The 26,871-nt window shown below is 52.5% G+C and overlaps 2 protein-coding genes across 23 annotated transcripts; one reads left to right on the top strand and one right to left on the bottom strand.

The window, feature by feature from the left end:
* The first annotated feature begins 3,310 nt into the window (after window positions 1–3,310).
* On the top strand, window positions 3,311–16,773 carry FNDC4 (fibronectin type III domain containing 4). 3 transcript variants are annotated; one of them, XR_011095498.1, is made up of 7 exons: window positions 3,588–8,070; window positions 8,615–8,730; window positions 9,261–9,465; window positions 10,317–10,406; window positions 11,752–11,863; window positions 13,783–13,969; window positions 15,077–16,773. XR_011095498.1 is itself a non-coding variant. In XM_068679218.1 (6 exons), the coding sequence occupies exons 1-6, from the start codon at window positions 3,487–3,489 to the stop codon at window positions 13,807–13,809; spliced, it is 645 nt and encodes a 214-aa protein (XP_068535319.1). In that variant the 5' UTR covers window positions 3,311–3,486; the 3' UTR covers window positions 13,810–13,921. The 3 variants fall into 3 exon arrangements, 2 of the variants coding, with proteins under 2 accessions (XP_068535319.1, XP_068535318.1); XM_068679218.1 differs by lacking the exons at window positions 3,588–8,070; window positions 15,077–16,773 and adding an exon at window positions 3,311–3,559 and having other exon boundaries at window positions 11,730–11,863; window positions 13,783–13,921; XM_068679217.1 differs by lacking the exons at window positions 3,588–8,070; window positions 13,783–13,969 and adding an exon at window positions 3,318–3,559 and having other exon boundaries at window positions 11,730–11,863.
* On the bottom strand, window positions 12,811–26,835 carry LOC137855078 (low density lipoprotein receptor adapter protein 1-like). Of its 20 annotated transcripts, none has more exons than XM_068679220.1 (10): window positions 26,697–26,835; window positions 25,570–25,690; window positions 24,184–24,326; window positions 23,535–23,647; window positions 22,448–22,562; window positions 22,015–22,087; window positions 21,482–21,594; window positions 20,465–20,514; window positions 19,526–19,566; window positions 18,662–19,365 (listed from the first exon to the last, which is right to left on the bottom strand). In XM_068679220.1, exons 3-10 carry the CDS (start codon window positions 24,301–24,303, stop codon window positions 19,202–19,204), a joined length of 789 nt encoding a protein of 262 aa, XP_068535321.1. In that variant the 5' UTR covers window positions 24,304–24,326; window positions 25,570–25,690; window positions 26,697–26,835; the 3' UTR covers window positions 18,662–19,201. The 20 variants fall into 20 exon arrangements, 11 of the variants coding, with proteins under 11 accessions (XP_068535323.1, XP_068535329.1, XP_068535321.1 ...); XM_068679221.1 differs by lacking the exon at window positions 26,697–26,835 and adding an exon at window positions 26,608–26,625; XM_068679231.1 differs by lacking the exon at window positions 25,570–25,690 and having other exon boundaries at window positions 26,697–26,829.
* Between the last annotated feature and the right edge of the window lie 36 nt (window positions 26,836–26,871).

Genomic DNA, 26,871 nt, shown 5'->3' with positions numbered 1-26,871 from the left:
CTATCAATACACTTGTCATATCCTTTTTTCACTTTACCAGGCTCTTAGTTTCAATGCTTTCACGTGTTATACATGATCTAAAAAACAAAATAAAACCACAAAACCTATACACAGAAAGGTGTGAGCAGTAACTTTATTAATCAGGGATTGTCATACTGTATCAATACACTGGACACCCACATCTCAAACACCATATACTGGTTATTCCATCTTAAAGTAGTAGAAAAAACTGAGCAGCTGCAAAAGATAATAAGGATTTACAGTGACACAAATGATGCAGTGCATATGCATAGCAGCAAACAATTATTAACTGTCTCTTACAATAGAAAGTGGGAAGGACCAAAAGAAATAATTGGGCAGCTGGTCTAAAACCAACAGAATAAATTACTTTTCACATTGCACATAATTATATAACTAAACTCTTAACTTCACAATACCCTGTGATAATCAGAAGTATTAATGTCTTTTCTTGGACATCAGTGAACTACCCCCAGACCAATTATGGTAAAAAATACCATCACCAAATGAACAAAAAAGAAAAAGGAGGATCAGGAGTTATTAGCGACTAGCAGAGGAACTTTCCATATTTCATAAAGATTATAGTCTCAAAGAGTTAGCACCTACAACCTGGTGAAGAATCTAGGCCAATTCCTTGGCTGAAGACAAGGGGGGACATAGAGGGCTACACCTCCTCCTCACCTCCCCTGCCTGTCCTTCCTAAACAGTCTGTATCCTTCCATTCCAACATTCCAGTCACAGGAGCCATCCCACCACTACTCCATAATGCCAGTGAGGCCATAGCCCTGCAGGCATGCATATATCTCTAACTCTTGTTTGTTCCCCATGCTATGTGCATTAGCATTGAGACATGTTGGGCCCCTGATGAGGCTGACTTACTGGCTGGGCTGGTTTCAATTCCTTTGTGCTGATCTTCAGGTGCTCTCCTGCTGGCCCATGACCCTTCTTCAGGCTCTGGGCATCTATGACTGACACTGGGATCAAACTGGTAGAAGTGGGATGGATTGAGGCTCCCCGCCGGCCCCAGAAACTTTAGTTTAAAGCCCTCTTCACCAGCTTGTCAAATCTATGATCAAAGATGCTCTTCCCCTTCCTTCTCTAACAGGTGGACCCCATCAGACCCTCATCAGATAGGTCAGTGATTCAGAGTACGCAAGGAGCTGCACGTAAGTACATTAGAGCTGCAGTATGACCCGAAGCTGTTTGATACCAATACATTGATTTGTGCTTGCTGCCTACTGGGCTGCCTGAACAGACTAACCTGTGCCAAAGTACATTCAGTGGTAAAGAGCCTAAATCCTTGGCTGGTGGCAAAGACAAGAAGTGGAGCGGTTAATATTAATGCCAACCATCAGGTTAACAGTCAGCTCTGCAATAACCAAGTGTGGATCAGACCTCAGTTACAGTGACCAAGAAGGAACGTGTCTTGCAAGATAAGAGACAACTAGGAATCTGTTTGTTCCTCTAAATCCTCTTGCATTCACATTCTGCAGTTGCCAGCTTTATCCTTTACTTTCCTTGTCAGTTCCCTCTCTAGCACGCAGATAGAGGGAGGGGGAGCTTTCCAGCATGACTGTTCTGGGAAAGCAAGATCAGACTCTCCATCCTTCTAACCACTGCTGATTGCAACTACAAGAAAGCTCAGCATGGGAAGGACATATTCCACGAATCCACCAAGAGCATCTAAAAAGTAGCACTGAACAGCCTAGACAGGACCGAAAGACCATCATCCCTGCCTTACACCTGCAAAGTTTTTTTTTACCCTTCTCCTTTATCCTTTACTTCTCTGGGCAACCTGTTCCAGTGTCTCACCACCCTTTACTCAGAGAGTGGTGAGGCACTGGAACAGGTTTCCCAGAGAAGTTGTGGATGCCCCACCCCCGGAGGTGTTCAAGGCCAGGCTGGATGGGGTCCTGGCAAACCTGATCTAGTGGGTGGCATCCCTGCCTATGGCAGGAAGGTTGGAACTAGATGATCTTTAAGGTTCTGTAATAAATGGCTAAGTCCCAAATAGGGTTACAATAAAAGTTTACAATTTATTAAACAAATAGAGGTAAGCAAACAGCGCTGGGTGCGCCGGGAGTCTCCGCTCCACGAAGACACACACAAGTTACATCAGGTGGCTGGTTTTTATGCTCCTAGGCTAATACATATTCATCACCACTTTTGGAAAAGGCAGGGTTATTATAATTAGTTTCCCAGGACCCGAACCATCCCATGGACACATGCGTATCAGTCTCCGGTGGTCCTTCTGGGGGTCGCTTGTACTGAAGGCTCGTAGTCTTCCTCCCAGGCTTTGTCCTTCGGTCATTCTTCGTGATGGTATTCACAAGTGTACTGGCTCTGCAGCTGGGCATAGCCATGGCCTCACTACCCAGTATGCATGCCTATATGTGGAGCCTCCCTACACTGATCTCCACACACACACACACCTTGGATGCAGGCCCCTCACAGCATCCGTATGCTCATGGATGAAGCCTCCAGACCAGCTACAGCCAGTGCTCAGTAGCCATAGGAGAGGCTGTACCATTGTGGTACACAGGGCTGTGCCGCTGGGGAATGGAAGCAATGGGAGTCACAGGGAAGAGGAGGACACAGCACCGTGGGCCACAGCACATGGCAAGAGGGCAGCACGTATACCAGGAGATAGGCCTGGGCTGGGAGGCAGCCTGGAAAAGGGGATGCTAGCAATGGGTCCATGTGACAACACTTGAAAACAGTGGTGTGTAATAGGGGCAGCCAGAGAGCACCCCTGCAAGAAAGGCATGTGTGTACCAGAGTGCCCATGCATTATGGGCACGTTAGAGGGTGGTGCAGACTGGTAACACATATGAATTTAGTATGTGCACATGTGTGAGAGCACCAGTGCAATGCAACACACATGCAAGACAGCCCAGGCCACACAGACATGCATGTGCTCACGGAAGAGGTGCCTGGTCTCTGGGGCACTGCCAGCAGTGCCAGGAGGGCAGGGTGAAGATGCTATGGAGAGGGTGCACCAGTGCCAGTTACCGGTGGGCGTCGTACTGGGGAGGGTTGGCACTGGGTATTACTGGGGGGACAGCACAGGGAGGGCTGGAAGTAGTGATTACTAGGGGTATGGCAGGAGGGGCCGGCACTGGTGGCTGCTGGGGAACGACGCAGGCGGCGCCGCCGGTGGTTATGGTGGAGGCAGCACTGGCGGGTATGGGGACACTGCGGCGGGGCGCGCGGCCGTTTCGGGGGCGGCGCCGGCGGTTTCGGGGTACGGCTCGGGGCGGCGCCGGCGGTCGCTGCGGTGCCGCGCGGGGGCGGGGGCGCTGGGCGGAGCCGGACCGGGGGAGGACCGGGCGGCCGTCCCGCCCCCCCCGCGCTGCGGCCGGGGCTCGGCCCCGCTCGGTCCCCCGGCGCAGGGAGCCGGGCCGGTGCCAGGGCTGGTGCCCGGGCCAGGGCCGCAGTCCCGGGCGCTCCTGCGTCGGCCCCGCCGCCATGGCCCATTTCTCGGCGTACCTGAACCCCGTCCTCGTGCTCTTTAGCTGCGACCTCTGCTTGGTGCGAGCCAGTAAGTGCCGCCGGGGCGCACGGACGGGCGGCGGGGGACGGGTCGGGCCGGGCCGCGCAGAACACCGCTCGCTGCCGCGGTGCCCGGGCGGCGGGCGGGGGCTGGCGCTCGCCAGTGCCGGGCGCCGTGCCGTGTGTCCGCCCTGCCGCTCTCCCGGCCCCGGCCCGGGACGCCGTGCGCCAGCCCCCTCCTGCCGGCCTCCCCCCCTCGGGACTGGCGTTCCCTGTCCAGCCCGGCACGGGGCGCGCGTGGCGGGGCGGCCCCGCATGGCCTTGGCCGCGGCCCGAGGGGCCTGGCCCGGGCAGCCCTTGCTCCCCGGGACAGCCCCGCAGGGGCTGCGCCCTGCCCCGGGGTGTCGTGGTCTCTAAGCCATCCGTGCCTTCAGTCGTGTTGCATCCCCGTGGGACCGGGATGAGATTGTGTGGCGGTGCTGCCCTCCCTTAACGTGACACTAGGCTCTGCCGTACCCCAGGCGCTTGAGTTGCCGGCTGTGGCTTTGGCTTGTGAAGCCTGCCACTTCTGGGCTGGGCTGTCGGGGAACGCAGCCCCTCCTTGTTCCCCAGTAGAGGAGAGCGTCCATGTTTCCCATCTGTGCTGCTCACCAATGAGCTCTGGGTCCTGAGAGAATGAACGCGCAAGGGCAGAGATGCTCCAGTACTGTACAATGGTCCACAAGCTGGCCTCTGATTGACAGACATCCCGGTGTTTCACATTGCAGCATGCCTTCATGCCTTGCTGACTTGCTTTCTCTAGGCTGGTGTTTGCTCAGAGGCCGAGGTATGTCTGTACCCTAGGTACCTCTGTCCTTTCTTCCCTTGACTCATCTGAATAACCTGTGTCAGTGGCAGCCTTCTGGTATCTATTCACCTCTTGTCACATTAGTGATGCAGTAAATTGTCAGTATCAGATGTGTTCTGATAACCTGCCATGGCGGAACTGGACTGCTTTATTATGTGCTTGGCTTTGTGTCCCTTGGCAATCTCCTTGCACAATATGAACTACGTGGCCTGCTGGATTCAGGTAGAAATGCAGTCAGGGTTGTTTAGAAGGGAGCACTTATTTTTAGTTGTGCAGTCTGATGCTTACTTCCCTGCTGCACAGATAAGTTGGACAAACATCTGTGTGCCCTTGAGCAGCAGTCCCAAGGGCAGTGGCCCAGGTGCATGTGAGTTCCTCCTCTCTGGAGTCAGAGCAAGATGGGAAAATGCCAGTGGGCCTGTGCCCCATCCCTGTGCAGAGCCACATCTGTCAATGCCACTCTTGCAGGGCATCTGTCCAACCCTTTCTCTGACCTACAGAGGCAAGCTGTGTGGCAGAGCTAGTCGAGTGCCCAGCTGTCTACAGGTCATCCCTCACTGCTTCCCAACCTCAGTCTTCAGTGCTGCCAACTCCAGTGCACAGGAGCAATTCTTCCCACCTCTTCAGTAGGCCTGAAAGGAATGCACTGCTGTACTGTCAGTAGAAAAGAGTGCACCAGGCCATAAGGTAGTGATTATTCTTTCTGTGGTGGTGCCCGATTCTGAATATGACTTTAATCAAAAGTGAAGCTGAATAACTTATAAATGATGCAGAATCATTAGCAATTAATGTATTGTTCAGGGCTTAACTGTGGCATGCTTGTTCCTAAAGAACCCAGCAGAGAGCTGGAGGATCATGGCTTTACAGAAATGTTTTTAATAGTTGATATCAGAATATATATATTTTTAGAGCCCTTGTACTCGCAGATGTTTATGGCAGCAGCTCTGGTATGAGACAGCTCTAACCTCAGCTGTAGAGCAGACAGGAGAACATAGGCTTCATGTGGGGATCGCATGCAAACTTCTTGTGCAGGCTGTCCTTTGGAGGTCTTGTCCTAATGACTGTCATTGAGTTATTTTGTATCTCCTTGGGGTTAATCATTGTCCTCTATTTCCAGGGTGACTTTCTGTAGTTTCAGCTTCTGAAACTTCTTGTCCTCTTTCTTTCTGCTAGATGTACAAATCCCACATGCTTATAATGTCTTCTCTGCAGTTTGCTGAACTGTGAAATGACTAAGTGACGTGGATTTTTCCAATGAAGAACTGCAGCCTGGATGCCTTCAGATCTCATTGTCACACAGGTTCTCAGGTCCACTTGCCTGGAGCCTGCACTCACTGTGTTTGCAATGCATGAGGTCTGAAGCACTGACTAGCCATGTGCACTGTGGCTCTTCCATGCCTGTATGTCCTCTTGCTATCCCCTCTCTCCCTTTTGGCCGTATGGGGACTGGTTCTGGGAATTACAGCAGGATGTTCTGGCTTCGGGTGTACTCCCTTTGTAGTTTGACATAAGGGTGGTATCCCCCCTGGGACACTCTGCTGCTACCAGTAAGAGTCCCAACAAAGGGCCTGTTTAAGCTCTGTCTAGGTAGAACTTCATAGAATGTCCTGAGCTGGAAGGTACCCAGAAGGATCATTGAGTCCAACTCCTGGATCTACACAAGTCTGAGTAATAATTAAACCATATGTCTGAGAGCTTTCAAATGCTTCTTGAACTTCAACAGGTTTGGCTCCATGGCCACTTCCCTGGGGGATCTGTTACAGTGCCCAACCACCCTGTCATTGAAGAACCTTTTCCTGATCTGTACCTCCCTTGACACAGCTTCATGCTGTTCTATCAGTGGTCACTAGAAAGAAGAGATCGGCACCTGTCCCTCCACTCCCCCTCATGAGCCTTGCTGGCTCACAGGGTGCTATCTGCAACTTAGCTGTTAGTTGTACAACACTTGCACAGTGGTCATGGCTGGACCAGAAAACAGAGCCCATCTGTGGTGAGCTCAGCCCTTGTGTGCACAGGATACACATTCCTCAGTCAGTGGGCTATGTATGTCTCAGGACTGCAGCTCTATTCAGCCTGTTTTGCTTTTGGCTTCTGGGAGACCAGAGTGTGCAGACAAAGACATGGCTCAGTGACTCCCTCTCACGGGGTGGAGTGATGAACAGGATCCCCACTGACAAAACTCTAAGGAGACACACTTTCATGGGATAAAGGATATTCAAGGGAGTCTTTAAAGCCTTTCCTGTTTGTCAGCCTTCTGTTCTGATGAGATGACACGGAATACTATGATGTCCTCATTTGCATTGTCTCCTGTGATTATACCTCCTGGTATAATGCAGCAGGCTTCTGCTAGGGAGGCACTTGCTCCCAGTGTCTCTCTGGGATCTGTGTGTGACTGTCCTGGCTGTCTTAGTTGTCCTTGACAGACCATAATCCTGCATGTTTCAGCATGGTAATTGCAATTTTCCTGGTTAGATCTGCCCAGGAGCAAGATATATTCAAATGTGAATGAATGCATTTCAGTGGTTGACCTGTAAAAAATGACCTTTCCTAGTCACTCCTACGTTTTTTTGTTGGTGTTGTTATGGTGGTCTTTTTCTCCTGTTTCCAAATCCCCCCTGGGGCTCTTTGTTTACCTGTGTAAGTCACAGCATTGAACCTGTACTACACAAGCAGCTTGTAGAAGGACACTGTTGTGTTTGCTGTGAGAGAAGACACAGGAACAGCAACTTCACTGTCTTCCTTACACACTCATGTATTTAATTTCTAGACAGAACTTGTCTATGTGTGCAAGTCTGCCGACCTTTGAAGAATTCTGCCATGTTCTTCTTAGTGCTATGAAATCTCAAATTAGCAATGGTGCAGGCCATGGGTCAATCAGACCACCTTTCTGAAGAACAGCAATAGTTAAGTGTTGTTATCGGCTTTACAGCTGATGGCATTGCATTGCTGGGAAAGTTAGCTCTGCCCTCTATGCTGGGCTCTCCTCCCCAGCTTAGAGCAGGGGGTAATACCAGGCAGATGAGATGGCCAGATTGAGTTCCATAGTGTGTTTATTCCAAGCTGTCCCATTTTTCTGTCACAGTTGATATATAAATACTGTGTCTGTGCTGCTTCCTACGCAGTTCTGGGTGGTGTGCCAGGCATTGGCGATGTGCACATCCACAGAGCAGCCCCAGAGCTTGGAGAAACCTCATTTCACTATCACAGTCTTGGTTCAAGAATTGCATTAATGTAAGATTTGTTTGAACTCTGAACCCTACAAAAACATGAGACTTAACTGCCAAGAAACTACTCTGTCTGGGCTGAGCAGCAGCATGTTGTGTCAGGCAGCCCTGCTTTTTGCTGCTGCTGAAGCTGAATGCAGTAAGCTTTCTAACAGATGAAAAATTGAGCAGCAGTGTCCTACTCAGCCCTGAAGGTACCTCAGATCTGCAAGCAGCTGCCCTCATGAAAAGCTGATGTGAATGCCATTGTTCCCTCTGATGGCAGGATGTCTGCAGTGCTCTGCGACAGCCTACAGAGGCTTTTCCTTCCATTTAATTTTGAGCTGCGGGATCTGGTTAAATTGCAATAAGAATCTCCTAACCTAGTCTGTAATAATTTTTTGCTCAGGACAGGCCTTCATGCATTTCCCGTCATGATGTCTGCAAGGTGGAAGGAGCCTACCAGAGTCCCTTCATGTCCTGTGCTGAGTCTGGCAGCACAAGCATGTGGTCAGCACTGCTAATTTCATTTACATGGAACATGTAATACAAGCAATGGGCTGTGTCTGCCATCGCAAGAAAGCCCTTTATAGAAGAGCCAATCAAATGCCTCATGAGCTTGTCCTCTTTTCCCACTATAGTGCAGTGCAGAGGGTGGGGTGAGCAGTGAGCACATTTCTCACCAACAGCCAGGTAGAGAGGCGACTGGACAGTGAGCAACGACTAACAAAGCCAGTAGGTGCCATACAGGGGTAGCTGCACAGGAGTGGCTCTGTGCTGCACCTGCTGCACAGTGGGCAGCTGCCCGCTAGCCCAGGGAGCACTGTGCAGTGTGTGTGTTGCGGGACTCAGTCTTGTTGACCTGACATGACCCTCCTGTCCTGGGGAAAGATTCAAGGGAGGAACTGCTCCCTGTAGCCCTGGTCAGCATGCTGCAATTGGCAGCTGTTGAATAAGACCCCCATGATGGTGTGCGGGGGTAGGTGCCTTTTCTGAGAGATCTTCTTTTGCCTCTTTCATGTGCTTTGCCTCGGTCCCTCCCTGGCTCACCCAGACAGGCCACCGTCCCCTGTCAACGTGACTGTGACGCAGCTGAAGGCAAACTCTGCCACAGTCTCCTGGGATGTTCCAGAAGGAGATGTGGTCATCGGCTACGCCATCTTACAGCAGGTATCCAGGCTTTGTTCCCAGTAGTCTGGGGGCTATTCTCACTGATTTACCAACATGCTCCTGTCAGCCCTTTTGCTGCAGCTTGGAGCTCCTTTGGCACATGCCTGAGGACACCTCCACTGTTGAGCAACCTTTGCTGGGGTTCCCTGTCTAAGCCATCTATGCTGAGGGTGGTGGGGAGGGGCACAGCAGACTGTGGGCTGTATTGTGGAGTGGCTATCCCTCCAGTGGCTTCTCTGCGATTTCTTTGGATGAGGACAGTGCTCCAGCCACAAGATAACCCTTCCTTGCTTGCCTTGCTCCACCTCCACAGCCCCAGGTAGTGGTGAGTTCTCCAGGGAGGCACTTGGCTCTTTGGCCATGCAGGGATGCTGTGTAGCAAGGTGCTAGCCAGTCTGGCCCATCCCAGGGGTGTATGACTGGAAGGAAGGAGCAAGAGCACTGTGCCCAGCACAGCCTTGCAGATGGGGGCCTGTGTGTGGTGCAGCTGGGAACAGCCTCCTGGGGATGACAGCTCTTCACTCTGGCAGCGGCAAGATGGACAGATGCAGCGCTTCATCCGGGAGGTGAACACCACCAACCGGGCCTGCGTGCTGTGGGACTTGGCAGAAGATGCTGATTACATCATCCAAGTGCAGAGTATTGGCCTGTATGGGGAAAGTCAGGCCAGTAAGCGTGTCCACTTCCGGACCCTGAAGGAGACCGACCGCCTCCCCTCCAACAGCTCCAACCAAGGTGAGGCAGCTCCTTCCAGTTTGCCCAAGTGCCACTGGTGGAGGCAGACTTGGAGGACTCCACAGCACACAGGCAGGGATTCAGCAACCAGTGAGCGAAGTTCTGACCTCGGTAGCCAGCTGCCTGGGATGCACAGGGTCATACGGGCTGCTGTTGTGTTTACCATGACCATGGTGAAAGCCCAAACAGTGCTTTATAGCCCTCCTGTCCTAGATCTTGGCAACCTGTTCAGCTGAGCAAGCTAGTACATCCAAACTGCTGCCCATAGGAAGTAAATATTGAATTGTCTCTCAGATCTACCAGCCTGCAAGCTACCAAAGGACAAATATGAGAACCCCATAGTCTCCTTTCCTCTTCATACCCATGTTGTGACTTTTGCCTTGGGATTGCCTAAATGTTGGCCATTAATCCAAGAGAGATGACGCACAGGGTGGGTCCATCAGGCCTGGACTCTCTCCAGCACTAGCCATGAGTGGATAACAGGGCAAGCAGATGAGATGCTTTCCTCAGGACTTTTTTTCAGCTCAGGGCCTTCCTAAGCAGCCCTGGTCCCTACATAGAGAGTAACCTTAGTGGGCTTCTCTCACATGCATTGTGTAGTCCCTATTTGAACCCACACAAGCTTTTAGACTCCCTGACCGTATTTGGCAGCAAGAATGGTTTGTCTGACACAGGAAAACCATAGGTTGCATGTCTTCTCCCCAGTCAAAATATCATCCCATGCCTGTTTGCGAGGGGGATGTGGGCCTCTCTTTGTTGCTCCTTCTCAGATCCTTAACTGTTGATGGTCCTGAGATAGGGTCTGGTAGGAGGGTGACTGCTCCCTGCTGCCTGGGTGCTCTTCTCCACAGGTGACATCACCATGGAAGGGCTGGACAAAGACAGGCAACTGCAGACAGGCGAAATTATCATCATCGTGGCTGTGCTTCTCATGTGGGCAGGTGAGTGCTGCAAGCAATGTTCTGGCAGGCTGTAACAGAGGCATAGTCTAGGGTGTACAGAGAGGATGGGGATTGGAGAGTGCAGAGGAATAATGGCAATGTTTCGGGCATCCTCCTTCCTAACAAGTCCATTGAGCCTCTGTAGGAGCTTGAGCCAGTGAGGTGAAAGAAGGAACAACAGCCACTGCTGACCAGTGATGGCCTGAAGCATGTGTGCAGGCTAGCCTGCCTGCTGTCCTTCAAGAGCAGGAGACGATGTGGGACCCAAGCAATACGTAATGGTGTAGGAGCATCACAGTTGACATTAACTATTGTGTAACTTGGGTCTTATCTATCTTGTTTGATATTGTGATAATATTGCTCCATTGGCTGGTAGTAGCTGTGCCTCAGTCTACTAAAACTGTAACACTTGTGAGCTATTTCTGTACAGCAACCAATTAAAGCCAGTGCCCCAGGAAAGAGCAGGCTGCCCTGGGAGCAAGGAAGCCTCAGATGAAACAGGAGGCTCCTGACACACTACATGGGGCTGTTGTGAATGGGAAATCATTTGTCCCTTACCTTCTTCCCAGTAAGTGAGGATTTTCAAGTGGCATCTTGCAGAAATCTCTCCTCATCCTGGCCTTGAACACTCTTCTAGTGCACTGGAAGAAAATGCAAGATGGCTGCTGCTAACTGCACACCTCATGCAGATTGTTGTATCAGAGCACCAACAGTGAGAAATCAGATCCAGGTGGCTGTGATAACACCCTGTAGTTTGAATGGGTCCAACACATTTAATGATTGCAGTTTAAAGCATTGCTCCAAAGTCCTGTGCTGATGGTCATAAGATGTGAGACATGCAGTGCACAAGGTGCTGTAGAATCCTGACAGAGTGATCCACAGTTTGCAGGGCAAGAAAAAAACAAGGGTTGGCTTTTGTGAGGACTGCAAGCATCAGGCCAGTAACATCAGTGCCTTGCTGGAGGCACTCAGCACACTCAGCTGCTCACTGACCTAAGGGGCTATCCCTCTCAGAGTGCCTCAACATCTGCTTTTGGCCACAGAGCACTGAGCCATGCTTATGGTTGAGCACTGAACACCTCACATACCTCATGTATGCCCTGATAGCTTCAGCTGCATATTTGCCTTGTCTGCCCAAGGAGATTGGCCTGGCCACACTTGCTGAGTTTTCTGGAATAGCAGTCCAAGCTGGAACAGGTGGAGGTTGTGGGTGACCAGCACCCTGGGTGCCTTGGTCCTGACTGCTCTCTAGCTGTAATGTCATGGGGAGGGGAGGCAGAGGGCAGCCAATGAGGGAGTCTTTCTTCCCTCCTCTTTCTGCAGCGGTGATCGCCCTCTTCTGCAGACAGTATGACATCATCAAGGACAATGATTCCAACAACAACAAGGAGAAGACAAAGCCATCCTCAGAGCATAGCACGCCAGAGAGACCAACTGGAGGGCTGCTGCGGAGCAAGGTGAGTGGGGAGGGCTGGCATTTGACATCTGCTGTGCCTTAGTGCCTGGACAGGTTCTCACTCTCTCCAGGAATAGAAAAACCCCAGCTTATGCTCTCACCCTAAAAACTGAGGACTGCATTGAGCCCTGGCCTCTCTGGGACAGTCTATATGCCCCATGGGTGACTGCAGGAGAAACACCAGTAGAGATGGCAGGATATATCCGTTGGGATGGCTCCCATATGGCAGAATGTTATCTGTCCTCTTGCTGTAACAGCCAATGCCTTGGCCCATCACCATGCCTCTCTGAAGCTACACCTCTTCTGCATCCCATAGAGAGGTCCAGGTCCTGCCTATTCAAGCAAAAGGCAGCTGAGTTGATCAGCTTTCTTAAGATTCCGACATTAGTCTCTCTCTGCTAGCTTTCAGCCTTCTCCAGGGCCTGCTCCAGGCCATCACCACACAGGTCATTCATAAGAAAGACTCCAGAGCTCCTTCCTCACCCTGATGGAGGTACTGTGCCAGGCTGTGGATGGGGATGGACCAGTACTTTCATGTGGCCGTTCCCTTAGCACCTGACACTTCTTTGTTACTCAACAAAGACTGATTTATAACCCTGATAGTTGTGTTCTAATGGGACCTTGCATTAGGTTTTTCCTATGGGTCTCATTTGCATCCTCTGTCCATAGTGCGAACTCCATTCAACATGGTGCCTACCGGCTCGTCTGCTTTTATATATCATTGGTTTCCAGGTGATGCCAGGGCAGAAACTTCCTGTTTGGATTTCAAGGGCCCAGTTTTCTCTCCTCTTTCAGGTTTACCAGCTTCCTGGTAAAACTCCTTGCCAAAAATACCCTTCCTCTTGGATTCTCCTGCTCCAGACTCACCCTAATTCAAAAGTGGGTGCACAAGCCCATTCTTGTTGTTTGCTAATTTCATCACCTATACAGGGCTGAAGCACCTCATGGTGTCTTTTTGAATTCACTAGATTCTTGGGATGCTTGCAAGTGATAACACTGCATGTTTATCCTCACAATTCTTAATTACAAAGCTGGGAACAATGCACAGGAAAGAAAAAGCAGTGACATCATTATGCTCTGCATTTGCTTCCACTCCTGGCTTCATGGTCAAGCTGCCGTAAAGTAGCAGACAATCACAGAATTGTAGGGGTTAGAAGGGACCTCAAGAGATCATCGGGTCCAACCCCCCTGCCAAAGCAGGTTCCCTAGAGCGGGTTGCCCAGGTAGGTGTCCAGACGGACCTTGAATATCTTCAGAGAAGGAGACTCCACAACCTCCCTGGGCAGCCTGTCCCAGAGCTCCATCACCCTCACCGTGAAGAAGTTCCTTCGCATGTTGGTGTGGAACTGCCTGGGCTTCATTTTGTGGCCATTACCCCTTGTCCTGTCCCCACAAACCACTGAAAAGAGGTTGGCCAAATCCCTCTGCCTCCCACCCCTCAGGTATTTATACACATTGATGAGATCCCCTCTCGGTCTTCTCTTCTTAAGGCTGAACAGCCCCAGGTCTCAGCCTCTCCTCACAGGGAAGATGCTCCAGGCCCCGTCTCATCTTTGTGGCCCTCTGCTGGACTCTTTCCAGGAGATCCCTGTCTTTTTTGTACTGGGGAGCCCAGAACTGGACACAGTACTCCAGGTGAGGCCTGACCAGGGCAGAATAGAGGGGGAGGATCACTTCCCTTGACCTGCTGGCCACACTCCTTTTTATGCACGTCAGGATCCCATTGGCCTTCTTGGCCACCAGGGCACAGTGCTGGCTCATGGCCAACCTGTCATCCACCAGGACCCCCAGGTCTTTCGCACAGAGCTCCTCTCCAGCAGGTTGTCCCCCAGCCTGTACCAGTACATGTTGTTGTTTCTTCCCAGGTGCAGGACTCTACACTTGCTCTTGTTAAACCTCATTTGGTTTCTTCCTGCCCAGGTCTCCAGCTTGTCCAGGTCTCGCTGAATGGCAGCACAGCCTTCTGGTGTGTCAGCCACTCCTTCCAGCTTTGTGTCATCGGCATACTTGCTGAGGGTTAACATTATTCCCTCATCAAGGTTGTCGATGAAGATGTTGAACAGGACTGGACCCAGCACCGACCCCTGGGGAACACCACTAGTCACAGGTCTGCACAACAATGCAGTTCTTGATGTCCCTGTTACAAAGTATAGTGATGGGGACATTCACCTTCTTCCCCTTAATTCGGTGGGTAAGGGCTGCCCTACAAATCACATACAAGTATGACTCCATCCCTTCCCAGTGGTTTCTCTGAATGCACATATCTGCTGTGCTATTCAGTGAGCACGGTCCTTTCAGTGTAAAGGACTGTTCATGCTTGCAACAGTTTTTGAAAAAAATCCACCTCACTACAGGTAGCCTTTAGTTCCTTTGTCACTCTCCAGAGCTGTTGCAGGGCATAACAGTGAGACAGCTCGACATAAGCTGGCCATATCTGTTCCTCCATTCATCATGCCATGCTTTGTGGATTCTCTGCCCATGGCAGGTGTCCTCCCACACCCTCACGTACCTTTTCTCCTCTGAGCCCTGTATCTACCTTCTCTCCAAGGGCCACAGTTGTAGCATGGGGTGGTGGTTCAACAGTGGCCTGCTAAGAACCTCTACACCATATTGGATTGGATGTACTGAAATTTACATGGCAAGGTTTTGGTAGTGGGGGTGGCTTCTTGTGAGAAGTGCCCAGAGGCTGCCTCATGTTAGGTAAGAGCCAGTTTTAGTCAGCTCAAAATGGGACCTGCTGCTGGCCAAAGGTGAGACCAGGTAAATCTAATACACATGACTAGGAACCAGACAGAAGTCACCAAACATCTGCAAGCCCTGGAGGCTGAGGAGTGTGAGGCTGGGTCCCTGGTTCTCCTAGGGGTACTAGGGCACAGCAGTGATCAGAAAGGCTTCCTGGGGAGGCAAGTGTGGTGTGGCTGATGAGACTTACTTGGAGTGAGGCAGCAGCTAATGCAGCTGAGCTACCTGAACCTTCTGTCAGGAGAGATTAATGCAAATAGGTGGGGCTTAAGGGTTAGTTCCATTGGTCTCCTTAGGGAGACACTGAAAGCAGGTCTCTGCTGCAGCACACCCACACCTCAGCCCACATCAGACATCTCAGCTGCAGCTGGCACCCCTTTTGCAGAAGAGGTGTGCCTGCCATGGGAGGGTGGGGGCTCTGCCATGGGGTCTGCATCTCAGGTTCTTAGCAAAGCATTTTTTTCTCCCATAGAAGTCTCCTTCTGTCAATATAATCGAGGTATAAGTGCAGCACCAGCTCTGCGTCGGGGGTCCTGGGCATCCTGCCAGAGCCGATACAGGCCTTGGAAGAAGAGGCAGCACCAGGCACCCAGCCTGGAACTCTGCATGCGAAGATCTGCGTATCCGAACTTACGCTTTCCCGAGGGCACCTGTCCAGGGACATGCATGGAGCTGGCTCCCAGCTGTGCATGCAGCACACGGCCCTGCCCGTCCCGCATGCCAGGCCCCACTTCCCTGCCACTGTGGAGTGCGGAGCTGAGCAATGGAGTGGGGGGGCACACCCTTACCCCAGGGGGGGCAAGCCTGGGAGAGTAGAGGGGCTGGTGTCCCCTCCTGCTCACAGCCCTGAGGAGAGGCAGCACCCCTGTACTTTGGCTTGGCCAATGGCCTGGGTGCAGCCAGGTGGCACCAGACTCCTGCTCAGGAGATATCCTGGGGCAGACCTTGCTCTCAGCCACTGTGTCAGCCTGGGGGTGGGGTGGGGGGCTGCAGGAGCTAATCCCCTTTTGGCCCCAAGACAGGGGATGGGGCAGCGCAGGTGGCCCCAGTGCTGCCAGGGAAGTCATAGAGAGGTGGCAGCAGGGTTTGGGAAGTCATGGAGAGGTGGCGGGAGGGTCTGTCTGTGGGGCTGGGCACACCTAGTACAGCTGACGAGGGGATCCCTGATGGAGGACAGGCTTCACTGCACCCCATCACTGCAGTGCAGGGGCTTCCCATGCCTCTCCCTGTTGCAGTGCATGAAAACTCAATTGAGAGCATGAGGAGCTAGTGCTGCCACAGTGTCCGATTGGGCTGCAGAATGTGCAGCCAGGGCAGTGCCAGTTGGAGTAATCCTGTGGGGTGCAGTGAGTCTCACAAACCTATGGGAGCAGGCAGGGCCAGTGCACAGCTGTGGCTTTGCCATTTCCCTAGTAGGGCTCACTGTGAGCAATGCCGTGTGCACTCCATGGATAATGTGGAGAGCCTTAGCCTGGTCACAGCTGTTTTGGCAGGCTGTGTGCTGCAGAGCTCATCACCACTCTGGGGACAACCTTAGCTTCAACAGTGTCATGTCCCGCTCCTGGCTTCTGTCCTGCAAGTGTGCGGTCACTGCTGATACTCCCTCTTCTGGAGCTAGCCCCATGGCCTGCACCAGACTGGCTGATGCCACACAGACCTGTTGGGAGGGTTTGGCCATGAATACCCACAGCTGTTAGATCTCTCATTCAACTGAAGATGGTATGAGTTGTTAACCATCTTAGGGCTGGTTAACAGTATCTGGATTATTTGTTTCCTGGTGCCTGCAAGCAGAAGTCTGTTACTGGGTATCTATATTACTTTGTGTCCGAGGGTGAGGCCTGGCCCAGCTATGCCCTCTTGCCAGAAGCAGGGGAAACAGAGTGACATGATGAGCCACTCTGCTACATGGGTAGCTGGTGCCCTGGCTGCTGCACTTCCCTCCATGCTCTGTTCTGTGGCTGGTCACTGAGCTGGGGTGCTGGCTCTGCAGCCCTGGACTCAAGCATCACAGGATCCAGAGTCTTCCAGGAATAAACCTTCCAACAAAGCACTTTCAGGACTCTTCCTTCCAGGTGCTGCTCAGCTCCTGCTGCAGGACTAGACTGGGAAGGGACAGGGTAAGCAACTTCCTGTGGCAGGGTCTTTTCAATAAAAGCATCCTGGCTCAAACGTTGCAGCATTGTCCCTGCAGCATTTCAGGTCTGTGCATGTGTGTATGTGCATACATGTACCATTACTTGCACTTATGCATGTGGCCTTTAGGAGACCTGTTCTTGCCAGCTGCATAGAGGGGTTATCATATGTTCTGCAGCAGGTCCTCATCTTGCACTTCTCTCTGGCCTTTGAGGGAGTGCCAGTGTTGCAGGCTGGCTCTTGTCATGCTTCTGGACAAGTTGCAGGTAGGTGCAGGACAGTTACGCATTTTCTGACTGAGGATGGCACCACAGCTACTTCCTCTTCACAAAATGGGCTGCAGAATGCAGGCATCCTGGAAGCAGGGCCAGGAAAAGGAAGATGATGCCAGATCCCAGCAGGCTACTGGCAGGAGAGGACTGTGCTGTTCCCCAGGCAGGTGAGGAGAGGGATACCTGAAGAGCAAAAGCACCATAGTCGTGAGGGCCAAGTGCTGCTGTGCTGGACAAGCCATACTGCTTTGCCAACTACCTTTTCGTTAGAGAAGTACATTAAAAAAAAAAAAAAGTACATTAGGAAAACACAAATGTTTTTTTAAATCTCTGATGCACTGGAAAATGTTTATGCAATTCTGGAGGCTCAGAATGGACACACACCTACTAACTTGAGTTCTTTAAACAGATGAGGTGCAGAGAAAGAAACAAAGCAGCATGACTGCAGCAGAGTCAAGGAGGTGGGGGGATCCTCTTCCCACTCCCCCCCCAGAAAAAAAAAAAAATTACCTGACAGCAGGGTAGAGCCCGCTACCCCCCCAGGTGGCAGAAGATGGTAAAGAAAAGTTATTCACAGGGTGAGCAGAGGGTCACTGAAACAATCAGCATGTTCTAGCATTAGCTGCGGCACTCCACTACAGGATTGTGTAGATGCCAAGCAAAGGTTCAGTACAGGGCAGGAAGCCACTTCAAGGGCTGTTAAATCCACAATAACATAAGGTCAGCCATCCCTCGGTGCAGAAAGATAAGGGCCTGACAACAACCCACTCACCCTAATGACCCCAATAATGGCTACAAATTGCCCCATAGCCTCAGCTGTGGGAAGAAAGGCATGAGACTAGGACTCAAACATGCAAGACTAGAAGTGGGGAAAAAAAGTGTGCATGGACTCAATCCTCCCCAGTGCACCACTATAAACCTTCCCCACAGCACCTGCTTAAAGCACATGCTGGGAAAACAGCTCTGCCACCTCAGGCTGCAGGCAGTAAGTCCCTGCTCAGTCTGCCAGTGTCACCAGCCTTAGAAGGGGACATGCACTGTGATGTGACAGTAGCCCAGCAGCAAAGTCCTCAGCTGGGAAGCAGCTGCAAACCTGGTGCTTGCCAGAGAAACCAGGCATCCTGCTGGCTGCAGCCTCCCCTGCTCTATCTGGGGAAGGAAACAAGAGTGTGTAACTTGCCCATTTCTCCAGACCATAGACAAGCGTGCAGCAGGGCAAGAGCACCCCGAAACAGAGCAAGCACAGAGGTGGGAGAGGTTGAGACCTGCTAGCACACGTGGAGCTTGTATCCTCCTTGGCCTCAGGCAGGATCAGCTGTGAACTCCCGTTGTGCAGATGACATTCACTGGTGCCCAAGATTCTCCAATCCAGCGCAGCCTGGACCAGATTCTTCCCAGATAGCAAGGTTAAGGCCACCCCAGGCCCTTGAAGCCCTTGGCACAGGGGAGATAGTTCCCTCAGGGCAAGCAGCTAAGAAAATATGAAACCCAGTGCAGCTGCAGGCTCCCTGACAGATAGCACAGGCCCTTGCCACCAGACAGGAAGCTTCGCTGTAGGTAGCATAGGGAACATGGTACTTCACGTGCTTGCACAAAGCCTCCATCCAGCACTCAAACCCAAATGACAACAGTTTAAAAAAACAAAAAACAAAAAACTCCACACCTCAGTTTATTTCCCTACAAATGCAGAGCTTTCCTTTAAAAGCCAGCCAGTTTCACTCACGGGATGGTGTAGGGCTGAACTGCAGGGAAGAGCTCTTCTGGCCAAGAGCTATAGCTCCCTGAGGTTCATATACAAGTTCAATTTGCTGAGTAAGAACCCCCCCCTCCACAGACATAGCAGGCTGCTCAGCCTCAACTGGTCCCCAGTTGTTACTGTGAGGAGCAGTTGGATACACAGCTCTGGGTGCATTGGCTACATTCTACAGGCCCAGGGCAGGCGGGGAGTGGGCAGAGTGGGGAACACTGGTCCAACAGCCTTAAAGGGGAACAAGGAGCAACTGCAGTTCAAGGTGGTTCATGCAGGTGGACAGCACAAGGAGCGGGTGTTGCAGTCTGCGCACCACATGGCAGTTGTGTCAGTAGCCCCTGCGCCTGGGGACAGTGCAGGGAGCAGGGGCAGGCACTGGCTTGCCTGGGTGTAGGCACAGGGTGAATCCTGAGTGGCTGGTCCATTGCTGCAGAGACTTGGCTTAGCCCAGGGTAGCCTTGGGGCCATCAGTCCCAAGGCCAGCTGTGGGTGGGACTCCAACCCCTCCCAGCCCCTTCCAGCAGCCTGGGGGTTGCCCCAAACAGGGCCAGCTCAGCGGTAGCTGCACAGTAGGCAAGTTCGGTCTGGGCACAAGAGGTGTCAACTCTGAAAAGCAAGAAGGAGGGAGACCTGGTCCATGAGGTTTGCAGTTGGGAACCCAGCCAGGGAGGGGAAGCAGACTTACCCAGGTGAATTGTTATCCCCCTCCCTCTGCAGAGGACGTGCTGGGGGATGTGGCAAAGCAACACAGAGGGAAGGAGCTTACCTGCTGGGCTGTGGACTCCCCTCCCCAGCTCCTCCATGCAGCTTTGGAAGAGAACAGAACACCCATCACCGCCAAGCACCTGCTGAGAGACCCATGCTCATGACCTTCAGCAGAATAGGCATGGCATGGAACAGCAGTTACCAGGTACTCGGACTGCAGAAGGCCCTAGGCTCCTTGCTACAAAACCCTTTCTGCAGGCTAGCCCATCCTGAGACTGCACAGCTGTATCTCCTTCCTATCAAGAATCCCCCTCAGACAACAGGTGGCAATATTACAGGAACACATAAAGAGGTTCAGCCTGTGCACGTGCTGTTTCCAAGATGACACCTGCTCAGCACAGTTCCAGCCTGACAGTACTGCCAGACCCATCAGGCACTGGTTTGATAGCTGCGTGAGAACAGCTGTAACAGGAAAGGCTGATCAAACCCACCACCACAAGCAGCTCTGCAAAAGACCGCTGGGTTAATCCTCTGTTTATGTACCATCAGCTATTCTCAAGCTCAGTCACAGGCCCTAGTCCAGAGTCCACATAACCAGGCCTCCATCTTGGTCCAAGCCCCAGGGAAATCAGTGGAAGGAGAGAGACAATTCTGAGTCCCACCTGAGAAGTATATCTGAATAGGATGGCCTTAGCAGAGTGGCAGAAACAGAACAGAAGACATGTCTGGGTACATCCTGAGGGTATGCATCTAACTCCCACTGCAGGAGCTGTACTGCCAGATCTGTCCCTTCACAGCTCAGCCCCCTGTACATTCAACATCTCAGCTGATAGAGGCAGAGAAAGCAGCAGATAACTCCCCCTTGCTCCCATGCAGATCTCCTCCAAGCTCCCACAGTGCTCATGGCTTCAGCAGCTCCCCTTGCATGGGACACAGAGAAGGAAATAAGACAGGGTTCATCATTGTGCTCCCTGTGCAGTAGCGGCAGCTCACCACCTACCCAGATAAAGTTTCATCAAGGTTTTCATCTTCCTCCTCCTCTTCCTCCTCCTTGCAAACAAAGAAACAAACAGGTAGGTCTCTACCAGGAGCCAGGCTGGGCTGCCCACAGCCTGTTCCAGAGCAGCAGGACTTTCCCCATTACCTTCTTCATAAGACACAGTCACCCACCAGGCATGACATGGATAAGATGTGTCTATAAGCAGTAGGGGGGGAAATGGTGCCTGCAGTGCTGGGCTGCTGCAATCTTTGGGGCTCATACACACAGCCACACAAAGGGGAGAGACAGACCAAGGTTCTTCTCATGTTCCCCCAGCCAGCAGGGCACCAAACACAGGCTGTGAGTTGGGAATGAACCACCAAACTGAGACAGCTGCATCACACAGCTCGCCTTTACCCAGAGACAAGAGCAGGGTTAGCACATCTCCCAGCCGGAGGGCCAGGAGCAAGTCGCAAGCAAGGATGACCCCAACCACTACCAGGCTGTGCCAATGCTGGAAGCATGAGGTAAAGGAGCAAGCATCCAGAGACTCCTGGACAAGGCCACAATGAGAGAGACTTACAACACTGGGAATGCTTTGGCTGGCTCTGGACATGTAGTGGGTGCTGTGCAGATGAGCAGGGCTGAGCCTTATCCCAGACTGGCAAGATAATGACCAGACAAAGGCTACTCATCTCCTTGAGAGAGGTTGTGTCACCCCAAGCTATAGCACCAAGAGTACAGAGCAGGTTACAGCTCCCTGTTTGACAGGGCCAGCAGAGCAGGGCTGAGGGTTGCTGCAATGCTGGACCTGATAGGGGAGTTCCTGGAGCAAAGACCAGCCGAGGTTCCTGCCTTGTGAGCCAGACAGAGTACAGAGTGCCCCTTGTCATGTCAGGCCCCCATGTGCAAGGGAGGCTGTGAAAATAACAACAGGGTCCTGAAAGCCCAAGAGGAACGAGTTGTGTAAGGGTTACTCTTTTTCTTGCCCTAATGCAAGACAGGCCTGGGCACAGGCCAGACTTGCACATACTGTACCCTGAATTGGTGTCTGAAGGGAGGGCTCCCCGGGGGGGCTGGCTCACTTGCTCTGCCGGGTTCACTGTGCTCCAAGACACATGGAAGGTGAAGGGGCTGTTCCTGCCTAGAGCCTGGGACAGGGCAAAAGCAGCAGTTAGTGCCTGGAACCTGAAGAGGGTCTAGCAAGGAATGCAAAGACAGGACTGTGGACAAGGGACAGATAACCCTGCTGTGCTTATGGGACGATGCAGAGAAAAGTGGGGGAACACCACTCAAGGCAATTCCCACAGGGCCCTAAGATGTGCTATAGCTCAGCAATGCAGAGTTCAGCATGGACAGCAAGGATGTCCCCAGCCAGAGATAGGGCAGGCTCCCCACACAAGACAGCGGCAGAGAGCACAACAGCATGGACAATGATCTTCCTGGCTGGTGCATTTCACCAGCCAGGCAGCGAGCCATCTCTCCCCCACACAGCCCAAGACAGGGTCCCACACTAAAGACCCCAATCCCAAGGCTAGGCCGAGGGAAGTGTCTGAGAAATTCCTTCCTACCTGCATTTGCTGCTTCCCAGAGATCCAGCGCCATCTGGAAGGCCTGGGCCACCGTCAGAGTCACAGCCTGGGCCTGTGTACAAGAAAGAAGGAAAACGTCTACTTCCATCTCTGCCGTCAAACAAAGACAACACTGCTGCCCGTGATCTGAGAGCCTCAAACTCTTCCTTGCTGCTTTTCCCTATGGAGCATGTATGTGGAAGGCCAGAGTTCAATGCTTTGTGAGCCAGCCATTCCCAAGAGGAGATCCCAGAGGAACTGGGACTGAAGAACTTTCTATTGCTCACCACCCACTTCTGCAGAATGTGAGGAAACATGCATTCCCTGTCTATTTCCAGCTAAGGTGCACAGAGATAAGGGTCTCCTCCCTCTGAAGGGGAAGAAGAAAGGGCCTTTTACCTCAAAGAACCAAGGGCAGAGGAGAAGTGCTTACAATCTTCTTCTTGGGTGAGAGGAAGGCATGGCACTCCAGTGCCCCACTCTCCTGGCTCTGCGCAACGTAAGCAAAGATTTTGTTCTGCAGCTTGTCTGTTGTGCAGTAGGAGATCCTGTGGACAGAGAGTAGCTGCTCAGAGTAACAGGGGAACACGGCACAAGTCTTCTGCTCTTCTCCCAGAACACAAACAAGCATTGCTGACAGCCTGAGACTTCCACCTGTCCTGGATAACAGGCAGCCCAGCACCCCAGCAAGGATCAAAGGCTGCCTGGCACCTAGAACTCATAAGAGATCACTGCATCCACAGGTATTCCTCTCTCGTGTTGCCCCAGTGTGCTCTTTGGTCCTCTGATGCTCACTTCAAGTTGAGGTACAAACTCAAACACTAAGACAAAAAGAAAAACAGGTGATCACCTCCAAAAACACAACTGAAGGCCAGGCAGCATCTGCCTTAGCACATCAGCTCCTGTGCTGAGACCCAAATTTTGCACCAAGAATTTGTCCTGACCCTGCTTCACATCTTGCCACCAGCCTTCAGACATCCTCTCCTCACACACAGCACCCACCAACACCCAGTCCAGCTAAAGCACAATAGGCAGCAGTTAATAATAATAATAATAATAAAAACAACCATCTCTCCCAGAAACTGCCTTTAGCCAACCCATGTGAGCTGCAGGCCAAGGCACCCTCATTCCACTGCAGCCAAAAGGGCAGTCCTCTGGTCCTGTGTCAACAAAAAAAGGTAGACATGCAGTCCTGCCCTTGTGGTGGTGGCTTCCCAGCCACCAGCCCTGATCTGACATCCTGTTGAATGCAGGATGCAGAAGAGACAAGCAGGGCCTGCAGAAAAGGCCAGACAGACTGACCCAGAACACAAAGCAATCCAGGCCCCTGCCTGCATTTAGACCCAAGCAGTGCTGTGGGGTGCAGCAGGGAGAGGGAGCTGGTCTCAGGGAGCCAAAAGAAGACCTAAGGCACACAGTATTACTAACAGAAGGCCCATCCCACCCTAGCTCCTCAGGATCCCATCAGTCTCCTTCTGGCTGCTAGGGAACATCCAGGCCCTTGTACACACTATGCCCACCTGTAGATGGAGATGTTTTCAACAATCTCCTTTGTGTCTGCGTCTTGCAGCGAGATGCCCCTCGGAGACACTGTCAGAATCACCTTCTGGAACTTGCGAGCTCCCACCTGTGCCTGGCAGTGGGGAAACACCAGACACCTCTGCAAACCCAGTGAGGGCCTTCACCCCACCTTGTTGTGTCCCCCAGACTCTGTACAGAAAGCCACCCACTTGGACCCTCACTATAAAGGCAGGATCCTGCCTTTGGGGTAAGAAAGGAAAAAAATGGAGATCAGGCACAATCTTGTGTAGAACACCCCTGGAGTCCCTTCATGCTATTGCCATGCACGTGGGATAGGACAGATCCCACCTCCCCCAGCCCTCACCCTCCTCTCCATGCAGAGAGGGGCATAGCCCTGCTCCCAGCTGAATTCCCAGTGTGGAAGCAGGTAATGACAGCTGTCCTGCAGGAAGACAGCTTCCTTCGCAGCACAGAGATGGGGGACAGACAGCCTTGCACACCGCCCTCCCTTGGGAACAGTGCAGTCCCTAGCACATGGATGCTTTTTTTTTTTTGGGGGGGGGGGTGGGTGGGGGGGAGGGAAGGGCTGGGGGCTCCAAATGGGCTCTTCTCTACCCCAGCACAGCAGGGCCCAGGACTGGCTCTCACCATGGCAATGATCCGGCGGATGGCAGCAGCTGCCATGTCTTCTCCTTTGGGTTTCTCTACCAGTGTCATGCCCAGATACTTCAGTGTGAAGCACATCCCCTCTAGCAGCGGCTCCTGCATATCAGCCCAGCTCTCAGGAAGCTCTGTAAAGAAAAAATGACTCAGCAGTAGAAGCCATGTACCATCAGCCACATGGCTAGTCCCAGCAGAACCACCCCACCTCACTGCAGCTTCAGTGCTCTGGGCAGCAGTGCTTCTACCTGCACTCACCAGGGTACTCTCCTCCTGGCTCTGTGACATTCTTGGAATAAGAACAGAATGAAAGGAGAGTTCACCCCTGAAGCTTTTAGTCCCCATTCCTGGAGGTACAAGCTCTGCCAGCAAAATAGTAAGCTCCTGCATATCTACATAGAGCCTCAGATGCTGCAGTGTTAAATGCTATCTGCCAAAACCTATCATTCACAGGTCTCTCTCGCTACAAGCAGCATGTGCTCTGTACTGTATTCATCTCATCATCTAGGCTTCATGCACACCTCAGAAACAGCAACATTTGCTGCCCTACTTAATCAGATCAAAATCCCCAAATAGTCCTAGTGTAACCAAAGCCAAACTTCTGGTAGCTATTATCTACAGCAGCAGGCTGTCAGGAGAGGAGTAGTTTGTCCAGCACTCACAGTTGAAGCAGAGCTGGTTGGGAAACAATCACCCTATAAAGGCTCTGTGTTAAGGAAGAACTTAGACTGGCATTTCAAGGGTGCAAACTAGCTTCCCAAAAACATGTTTTATGGATGAAGTCCAAGACACTGAGGGAAGAGATCTCCCACGTGCATTTCTGTGGAGGTCACAGAATGGAAGGGGCACTCGTCTCTGGTTCCTGTGCTCTTTGTTTTGAAATCCTATTGCTGCAGTCAGAAATAAATAAAATAAAAAATAATAATTTAAAAATACTCTGACAGGTCCATGTCTTTCTTATGCTAGGGGCCTCAGAGATGAGCACAACATTCCAGGTGGGATCTCACGAGAGTGGAGTAGAGGGGGAGAATCGCCTCCCTCGACTTCCCTAGATTCCCTCTAGACAATCCTCAGCATGTCCAGTTTCCTTCAGAAACCAGTCTATTTCACCAGACAGGTAGTAGAAGGAGCCCAGTCAGTCCTGATAACACTATTACTGGTAGAAGACACACAAAACAAGTGCTGTTTTCAAGCTCTGAACCCATAAGACAAAGCCATTGTCTTCAACAGAAAGTTCACTCTCAAAGTAAGAGTGAAAGGCAAAAGCTGTATTTATCATGCTAGTACCATACACAAAGGAATGATTCTCTCATACCGAGTACTTCCTTGTGATGCTTTCAAAGACAGCTGAAGCAGAAATCAGTTCATATTTACCTCCTCAAATCCTAAACAGCACAAGTATGGTAAGAGAAGAGACAAGAAGGACTAAGATGCAGGGAGCCATAGACTCCATCTTGTTCTCAGGGATTCATCCCACGAGGAGCAGGCAGCGAGCCTGGAACAGGACCAGAGAAGTTATGTGCGCATTAGAAAAACTGGATTTGAATGCTGCCCTGGGAATTGCCTAGGTATCTACTGTTCACACTAAGATAATACTTTTCAGGTTATTTTTCACCTCTTTCTTGGGATTAGCTCCCAGAAGATTACTGACATGCTTGAAAAAGCTCTCACTCATAATTGGAATAACCTGAGCCCACAGGGAAATCAAGAGACCTTATTTTTGCAGCACTCCTAAAATTACCAGGGAACCCACCTCGATACCATACAAGTGTCAGGGACCTCTCTCTCCCCTGGGTAAAAATCACTCTGTCTCACTGCAAGCTTTGAGAACAGCTCAAACATGCTAGAGGCTGCCAGAGCGAGCACTGCTGCCCCACTAAAGTGGCTGGGTAGCCGTGAAGGAGGAAGCCCACGCACTGCCCTCCTGCTGGGCCTGTGGGGTCAGCCTACCCAGGACCAGCGGGCAGTCACCCCATGGCGAGCTACGCACAGACCTGTCACTCACTGGGCATTTCCACACCGGCACAGGACCAGATGCAGCGGTTCAGGAAGACCAAACCTCACCCAGGCAAGAAACGGTGCCTGCAGATGGGGCACGCTATGCCCCGGCAGCACCGGTGCCCCTGTCCGGGACAGCCACCCGCGGCCTTCCAACCCACCGGCACGCACGATCTCAATGACACCGCGGGGCAGGAGCCTGCCCGACGGGGACAGCGCTGCCAGGGCCGCGCGAACGGCCCGGCCCGGCCCGCCTGCAGCCCCACAGCCCCCGCGACCCCCACAGCCTGGCTCCCGGCTCCCCGGCCTCCGCCCCGCCCGGCGGGCGGCCGCGTCCCGGGCCCGGCCGGACCGAGAACAGCGCTCCCCTCTCCCCTCTCCCCGCTCCCCGCTCCCCGCTCCTCGCCCGCGCACCGGCACCGAGGAGGACCCGGACCCAGGCGCCGCAGCCCAGCCCGATGCCCGGGCCCCGCCCGCTCCCGGCACCCGTGGCCCGCACTCACTGCGCCGCCGGCAGAGCCCCAGGCCGTGCCGGGCGAGGCGCGGACTCCGCAGCACGGCGCGCCCCGCCGCCCGCAGCGCCTCCATGGCGGTGCCGAGGCCGAGCCCTGCCGGTACCGAGACGGCGGGGGCCGGGCCGGGCGGGGCGGGGCGGGCCGGTAGCGGGGGGGCGCCGTC

The sequence above is a fragment of the Anas acuta genome, chromosome 3 (genome assembly GCF_963932015.1).
Source record: "Anas acuta chromosome 3, bAnaAcu1.1, whole genome shotgun sequence".
Classification (NCBI taxonomy): domain Eukaryota; kingdom Metazoa; phylum Chordata; class Aves; order Anseriformes; family Anatidae; genus Anas; species Anas acuta.
The sequence above is the reverse complement of the archived record's forward strand: the minus strand, read 5'-3'. Positions and strand labels throughout refer to the sequence as shown.

Bases quoted from the DNA above. Each gene is read 5' to 3' on its own strand.
- FNDC4 (XM_068679217.1), top strand. From the start codon at position 3,487: ATGGCCCATTTCTCGGCGTACCTGAACCCCGTCCTCGTGCTCTTTAGC. The intron at 3,560-8,614 runs GTAAGTGCCGCC...TGGCTCACCCAG, and splicing joins CCTCTGCTTGGTGCGAGCCA to ACAGGCCACCGTCCCCTGTC. The intron at 11,864-15,076 runs GTGAGTGGGGAG...TTTCTCCCATAG, and splicing joins GAGGGCTGCTGCGGAGCAAG to AAGTCTCCTTCTGTCAATAT.
- LOC137855078 (XM_068679231.1), bottom strand. From the start codon at position 26,781: ATGGAGGCGCTGCGGGCGGCGGGGCGCGCCGTGCTGCGGAGTCCGCGC. The intron at 24,327-26,696 runs GTGAGTGCGGGC...TTTTCTTTACAG, and splicing joins GGGGCTCTGCCGGCGGCGCA to AGCTTCCTGAGAGCTGGGCT. The intron at 19,567-20,464 runs GTAGGTGGTGAG...TCTCTTCCAAAG, and splicing joins CTTGATGAAACTTTATCTGG to CTGCATGGAGGAGCTGGGGA.